This window comes from Diaphorina citri, unplaced genomic scaffold (genome assembly GCF_000475195.1).
Source record: "Diaphorina citri unplaced genomic scaffold, Diaci psyllid genome assembly version 1.1 scaffold2342, whole genome shotgun sequence".
Classification (NCBI taxonomy): Eukaryota; Metazoa; Arthropoda; class Insecta; order Hemiptera; family Psyllidae; genus Diaphorina; species Diaphorina citri.
Window position 1 is genome coordinate 34986 of NW_007379766.1, and position 6380 is coordinate 41365.

The following is a 6380-nucleotide window of genomic DNA, read 5'->3' on the forward strand; positions in this document are numbered from 1 at the left end:
TTTTTTTTTTTTTTTCAATGAAAAGTTGAGAGTCAGTTTTTTTACCTTGGTAATTGAACCTGGGACCTTCTGTATGGCATGATGGCAACAAGAGCCTTAACACAAATCATGTGTTTACTGAGCATTCAGGTACCTCTGTCTTGAAGTAGGTAATGCAAATGATGCAAGTTGTAGGCTGGAATAAAGGAAATTGGCTGTTTGTATTTTAAGCCACATTGGGCCCCTGAAGACTTTTTTTTAACCAAGTTGTAAAGTTATTCAGATCACTGAATTACTGGGTTGTTGTCTATTATAATCATAAATCATGGGCTTATATCCTATTATCCTATACTAAGCACAGTTTTCATTTTAAAAGTCATTACAAATCATTACAACGAGTGATTAGATTTAATCAGTCTGACTTTTTGTGTTTGGACCGTTGATTTGTCCCTTATTTTTTCCCCTATCCCATAACGTAACTCCTTTTTTTCCGCTTATCTACGATAAATCCATTATCAAAATAAAATCAACGTAGAATTTACTTCTAAAAGTCCATCCATCTCGCTTCCTTTTCACACGCAGTTTCCCTGTGATTAAATAAAACCTACGTATGTTTTAAGTAAAGGTAAAAACTAATGAAAATATTTTACCAAGTTAAAGTATTTGTGTATCCTATACTAAGCACAGTTTTCACTTTAAAAGTCATTACAAATCATTACAACGAGTGATTAGATTTAATCAGTCTGACTTTTTTGTGTTTGGATCGTTGATTTGTCCCTTATTTTTTCCCCTATCCCATAACGTAACTCCTTTTTTTTCCGCTTATCTACGATAGTAAAAATCCATTATCAAAATAAAATCGACGTAGAATTTACTTCTAAAAGTCCATCCATCTTGCTTCCTTTTCACACGCAGTTTCCCTGTGATTAAATAAAACCTACGTATGTTTTAAAGGTAAAAACTAATGAAAATATTTTACCAAGTTAAAGTATTTTTGGTGTAATTTTAAAACAAATGAACGTTTAATTACTGTTAACTGAAAATTTTTATAAGATTAAAAATAAAATATATTCTTACATAAAAAAAAATGATATCGATTGTTGCATTACTGGCTAATGACTAAAATGTAGGTATTGCCTTTATCTGAACTAAAATTTACTTTAAAGTCAAACAGGAAGTACTAAAAAAAGTTTAGTAAAAAGAATGGCCATTTATAAAATGGATTAGAATTTATCTTAGAATAGATTTTTTATAAGCATTGAAGTTTGGAGGGTGAGGAACTAGTCATGTACTTGCACCCAAATCAAAAGTAACGTCACGGCATACGCTCCCGTACGCGATGACGTCACATAGCTGTCTGGAGCAAAGCTCCCTTGTAGGCAAATTTCAACAGCCAGGATTGTAGACCTGGCTGCATTGACGCAAGTACATGACGATTCTAATAATTGAAAGTCTTTATTGTCTGGTTAGGCGTTTAATTGTGAAGCTCCCTTGTAGGCAAATTTCAACAGTCAGGATTGTAGACCTGGCTGCATTGACGCAAGTACATGACGATTCTAATAATTGAAAGTCTTTATTGTCTGGTTAGGCGTTTAATCGTTAAGGTCAGATTCACATGTCTCCCATTTCGTACCTAGATGTTTCAATTTGGGTTTCCCCCCTTCTGTAAGTCTCGTTTTACTGGTTATAAAATTTTCCTCGGTTTACAGGTAAACAATAGAATCTGTTTTACACTTTAGGAGATCAGTTGCGCTTACTTGTGTGATATTTCAAAGTCATAGAGCAGGAAAAATGAGGACCAACGGAATTTTTCTTTTTCTTCTATAAGTCTCGTTTTACTGGTTATAAAATTTTCCTCGGTTTACAGGTAAACAATAGAATCTGTTTTACACTTTAGGAAGATTAGAATGTCAGTTTATTGCTTGTAAAGTGTATCATGGAAATCAGTCAATGCATTCACCGACTAAATTGAAGCTTGTTGAAAGCGTAGGTTTTAATCTTGCGACTAGCGTGAAAATAGTTACGTTACACAATGACCGGGGGTTTCGGGTTTTCTGGTGTTGTTTACTGAGATTTGCGGTTGTTGTTGGCGCCCGAAGGCTTGTTGGAGTGGTCGTTGCGTCGTTGGCGCTTGTTACGAGCGCTAAGCTCGTGGATTGCCTTGTTGGAACGGGAGAGATGGTTTTTGCGCAGGTTCTGGTCGAAACGTTTCTGTTGTTGCTGAAATCAGACGGGGAAAAGAGGAATTAGTTTTTTGATTCGAGGACTTTGTTTGATTGTCTGAGCCAGTGGAGTTCGAGGGTTTCGTTTGTCTAGGTCTAGATAAAGCTCCAAACTTGTTATTCCATTTTGAACTAAAGGTAATCTCGTGCTAAAAGTGCCTAAATTTAATCCGAGACTCTCCTCTGAGGTGACTTACCTTTTGTGATGAGCGCAACAGAGTTTCGAACTGCTCCTGACGTCTCATCTCCACCACATTGTTCTCCTTCTGTTCCATCATGGCGGCAGCTTCGGTTTTCACTTCGTCTTCCGCCGAGATGAATGGATTTCTCCTAGCGGTGCGCTTAGCGCGGGTAATAGCAAGCTGGGAGCGGCGCTGAGCGGCAATCAGTTCACGATGTTGCCTGGTGTTGACATTGTTCTGAAAGTCCTCGACAAATGGGCGCATGTCCTTAGGGTAGACATGGGTAGGGAACATCTCCTTGATGTTAGACTCCACAATACGGTTCATGGGAGCAGGGGCGGGCTTCTTGGAGACTTTGACGATGGCAGGTTTATCAGCCAGGGCTGGCACAGAAGCGACATTTTGAATCTCACCCAGGGGTTGCTTGGCAGGGACAATGGCGGGTTTCTTCTCGGGAGAAGCGGTCGTCACCTTTTTACTTTTGGCTTTGGGCATTTTGTTAGGAACTACGACGTCGGGTTTAGCAGGGGCGGACTTCTTCCGCTGTTGGGGAGAGGGGGCGGCAGGCTTGGGTTTAGCCTCGGGGGTAAGGGTAGGCTCAGGTACAGACTTGTGCTTCTGCGCTTTCTGGCGTAGAATGAAGGGGATCAACCACAATCGTAGTGCCGTACTCCTACTCCTGTTGTAAAGAAATTTTTTAGTCGCATTCGAGCAGTTAAAATAAGCACTCTTTTATTGGCTGTACTATTTTCTTGTTACAGATTCAGGGTTCTTGTGTTCTTAGAAAACGTCTATGTAGGTATTAGCTTGCAGGTGTGATGATCTGTAATCTATTGCTTATGGTGAGTAAAGTTCTCAATTTAATTTCCTGTCTTATTGAATAAGTAAAGTGAGCTCGTAGTTTTTATTCGACGAATTGGCATGAAGTAAGTTCCGCTGTTGGGGAGAGGGGCCGGCAGGCTTGGGTTTAGCCTCGGGGGTAAGGGTAGGCTCAGGTACAGACTTGTGCTTCTGCGCTTTCTGGCGTAGAATGAAGGGGATTTGAGGGGGTTTTGCAGGCTGCTTGGACTTTTGATTGCTTGTTGACGTCTTCTTAACAACTAGTTTCTTGGTTTGAGATCCTTGAGAAGGTTGTACTTGAGGTGAAGGCTCTATCGTGGGGGCCTCGGGTTTAGCTTCTTAACAACTAGTTTCTTGGTTTGAGATCCTTGAGAAGGTTGTACTTGAGGTGAAGGCTCTATCGTGGGGGCCTCGGGTTTAGAGGAGAGTGTAGGGGAGGGAGATATCACGGCGGGGGGAGGGGTGGAAAGTTTGAGAGATCGCACGGGGGACTCCAGCTTGTGGTAGACACTCATGCTGGGGTGTTCAATGAGGAGAGTCTCCAGAGGGGACACTTCCATGGCAGATTCCACCAGGCAAGGGAGGGTGGTGGGGGTAGGGGCAATGATCCAGGACTCCTCCATGCCTGGTACGCTAGCAGGGACGGTCACAGTGTCTGGCCTCAGAGGATGAAGCTCTTCATTCGCCTCAGCCTCCTCCATCTTGTCATCTTCCGAACCTGAAACACAATCATGTCAAATTAATTATTTCTTAAAGTTATTCTTTTATTGCTAATGCATATCAAATTGTTCCTCTTACATATCACCAAGACAGGATAGGTACACTATAGGTACTTTGTCCCCATTCTTTCAACCGTTCATCCTTAACCAAGTGATCACAACACTCCGTTATTTGTTTTCCCATTTCAGAGTGACTCCCTCCAACCCCCAGAGTACACCCGTCTACTCACCCGCGGAAGCCTGACCATCGACCATCAGCCAGTCTTCATCCTCGACCAGTGCCGCAGCTGTAGGGACATCCTTGCCCACTCCGTCCACGATCACCAGATCCCCGGCCGTCGCCACTGACTCGACCAAGTCCGCTACTGCCGGAGTAGCAGACGCGGCTTCCACATCCCCCACTGGAGCAGGGCTGCCACCTCCCCAGAAGTAGCTCGTCAGGTTAGAAAACATGACTTCTTGGCTTCTTTTCGGGGTGAGTGTGAAGACTTCACGAATTCACAACGTATAACGTAATGATGAAATAAAAGCCCCAGAGCCAAATAATAATGATCTTCAGTATTACAATATGTGTGTTTGTATAACAAAGTTTAGAGTGTGTTTCGTTATAATGTTGGTTTCGTTATAACGATTGTCCCATAGTTTACACACCCGTTTTCGTCCAAAAAAACAAATGTCAATCTAAAATTCGGCCTAATTTCCCGTATAAATTCAGTTGTGTTGACACTTGGGCCCGTGGAAAATGATCATTAAATATGTATTTTGGTGCAAACTAAGTATGTACCCTCAAAGCTTCAAATATTGAGCAAATGAAGGAAATTAGATTATTTTCTGGGTCTTGGGGACCTTTTTTCTGGATTCAAAGTTAAAAGGTACCCTTTTTCTGAGTGAGAATTATAGTTTCTGTACCTACTATTTTAGCATGTATGAAATGAAAAAGATGTTTCCTTATAATGTTGGAGTATTTATTGACGTTTCTCTGATTGTCCCATAGTTTACACACCCGTTTTCGTCCAAAAAAACGAATGTCACCCTAAAATTCGGCCTAATTTCCCGTATAAATTCAGTTTTGTTGACACTTGGGCCCGTAGAAAATGATAATTAAAAATGTATTTTGGTGCAAACTAAGTATGTAGCCTTAAAACTTCAAATATTGAGCAAATGAAGGAAATTTGATCATTTTCTGGGTCTTGGGGACCTTTTTTCTGGATTCAAAGTTAAAAGGTACCCTATTTCTGAGTGAGAATTATAGTTTCTGTACCTACTATTTTAGCATGTATGAAATGAAAAAGAGAATTAACTCTCCAGGAATAGTAACGTTCGAAAATAGAGTCCGGTATGACAGCATGTTATTTTTAGGTTAACTTCACTCTGCTCTAGAAAATCGCCAATTTAGCTCAAATTTGAGCTCTAAATTTTCTGCAGCGTGCTGATTTTGTCTCATCAATGTGCTTTTGACAAGATTTTTAATCCGGCACACGTGTAAATGTCCAGTGAAAGCTTTACAACTTGGAAAACCAATGGAATGTGTACACCTATCTTTAACGTAAATACGACTCGCCGACAAGGTCTTATCTTATCGCAATAATAACATCTTGAAAGGAATTTAAATTAAAGAATAAACAAAATCAATTAGCTCTATATTACAAATAATTCTTCATTACTTTTGTGCAACAGCCACAAGAATTTTGATAAGCTATCAGTCTGTCACCAGACACAAAATTTCTCCTGTGAAGGAAATCAACCTAACCTCAAACTTCAATTTCCCCTCCAGAGCAGAGGATTTATTTTTTGAAGAATATCCATGATGAGCAAGCAACACTGCAACACAACCTTTTTGACTCTTTACCTAAGGGTACTAGGATAATGTTAGGGTATTACTCATTTACCAAGGTACTAAATTACCTCCGTCAAACTTTCTGACCTATTGGTTGGTGTGTTAGCGAGAGGAGTAAACACACCAACTGTTTTAAATTTTTAAAGGTTTTTTGGTAATTATGCAGAAGTCACGTCCATGGAAAAGAAAAGCTCCTTTTTGTATTTAACCTAACCCTATAATAACACTAATCACTGCAGGGGAGTATTGAACCTCCCCCCAACAACTTTTTAGAGATGCAGTCCGACCGAATTTTGAGCGCCGCAGGCGAAATTTTTCAAAAAGTATTCTCATTATTTTAGCTGACCACTAAAGTTTGTACAAATCCCAAAAAGCTTCGCGGGCCACCAAAATGGTCTGGCGGGCCGCTAGTTGGAAACCCGTGATATAGAACGCGTGATGATGGGAAGGGTAGATGAAAAGGGAGGATAGGAGAGGGAGCATTCCCCCTCCCTCCCTTGTGCTGTATGTGTTCACGATTCTATTTTCTGAAACGTGGGAGAGGAGAGAGAGGGAGGAGAAGGGGGGGGGGGCCCCTTATCAAGGTGGAGGGGGTATTTTC

At 40.8% G+C, this 6380-nt stretch overlaps 2 protein-coding genes and 1 long non-coding RNA gene across 4 annotated transcripts in view; 1 reads left to right on the forward strand and 2 right to left on the reverse strand.

Annotated features, from left to right (window-relative positions):
• The window catches only part of LOC103518747 (uncharacterized protein F13E9.13, mitochondrial), a 17224-nt gene extending 11492 nt beyond the window's left edge, over nt 1–5732 (reverse strand). Inside the window, exon 1 of the mRNA XM_008483830.3 lies at nt 5693–5732. The gene's annotated coding sequence lies outside the window, so the exon portion shown is untranslated. The remainder of the gene's footprint in view (nt 1–5692) is intronic.
• LOC113471355 overlaps nt 320–6380 on the forward strand; it is a 12471-nt gene continuing 6410 nt past the window's right edge. Inside the window, exon 1 of the long non-coding RNA XR_003394086.1 lies at nt 320–604. This is a non-coding gene — a long non-coding RNA (uncharacterized LOC113471355). The remainder of the gene's footprint in view (nt 605–6380) is intronic.
• Nucleotides 2032–4415, reverse strand: LOC103518746 (microtubule-associated protein 4). Of its 2 annotated transcripts, none has more exons than XM_008483828.2 (5): nt 4173–4415; nt 3634–3941; nt 3314–3547; nt 2399–2920; nt 2032–2199 (listed from the first exon to the last, which is right to left on the reverse strand). In XM_008483828.2, exons 1-5 carry the CDS (start codon nt 4393–4395, stop codon nt 2044–2046), a joined length of 1443 nt encoding a protein of 480 aa, XP_008482050.1. In that variant the 5' UTR covers nt 4396–4415; the 3' UTR covers nt 2032–2043. The 2 variants fall into 2 exon arrangements, with proteins under 2 accessions (XP_008482050.1, XP_017303420.1); XM_017447931.2 differs by having other exon boundaries at nt 2399–2993; nt 3387–3494; nt 3581–3941.

What these genes read in the sequence shown, in the direction of transcription:
- LOC103518746 (XM_008483828.2), bottom strand. Translation starts at nt 4,395, where the DNA reads ATGTTTTCTAACCTGACGAGCTACTTCTGGGGAGGTGGCAGCCCTGCT. An exon ending in CACTCTCCTCTAAACCCGAG is followed by an intron (nt 3,548 to 3,633) that starts GCCCCCACGATA and finishes GCTAAACCCGAG; the next exon opens with GCCCCCACGATAGAGCCTTC. An exon ending in CCTCTCCCCAACAGCGGAAC is followed by an intron (nt 2,921 to 3,313) that starts TTACTTCATGCC and finishes CAACAGCGGAAG; the next exon opens with AAGTCCGCCCCTGCTAAACC.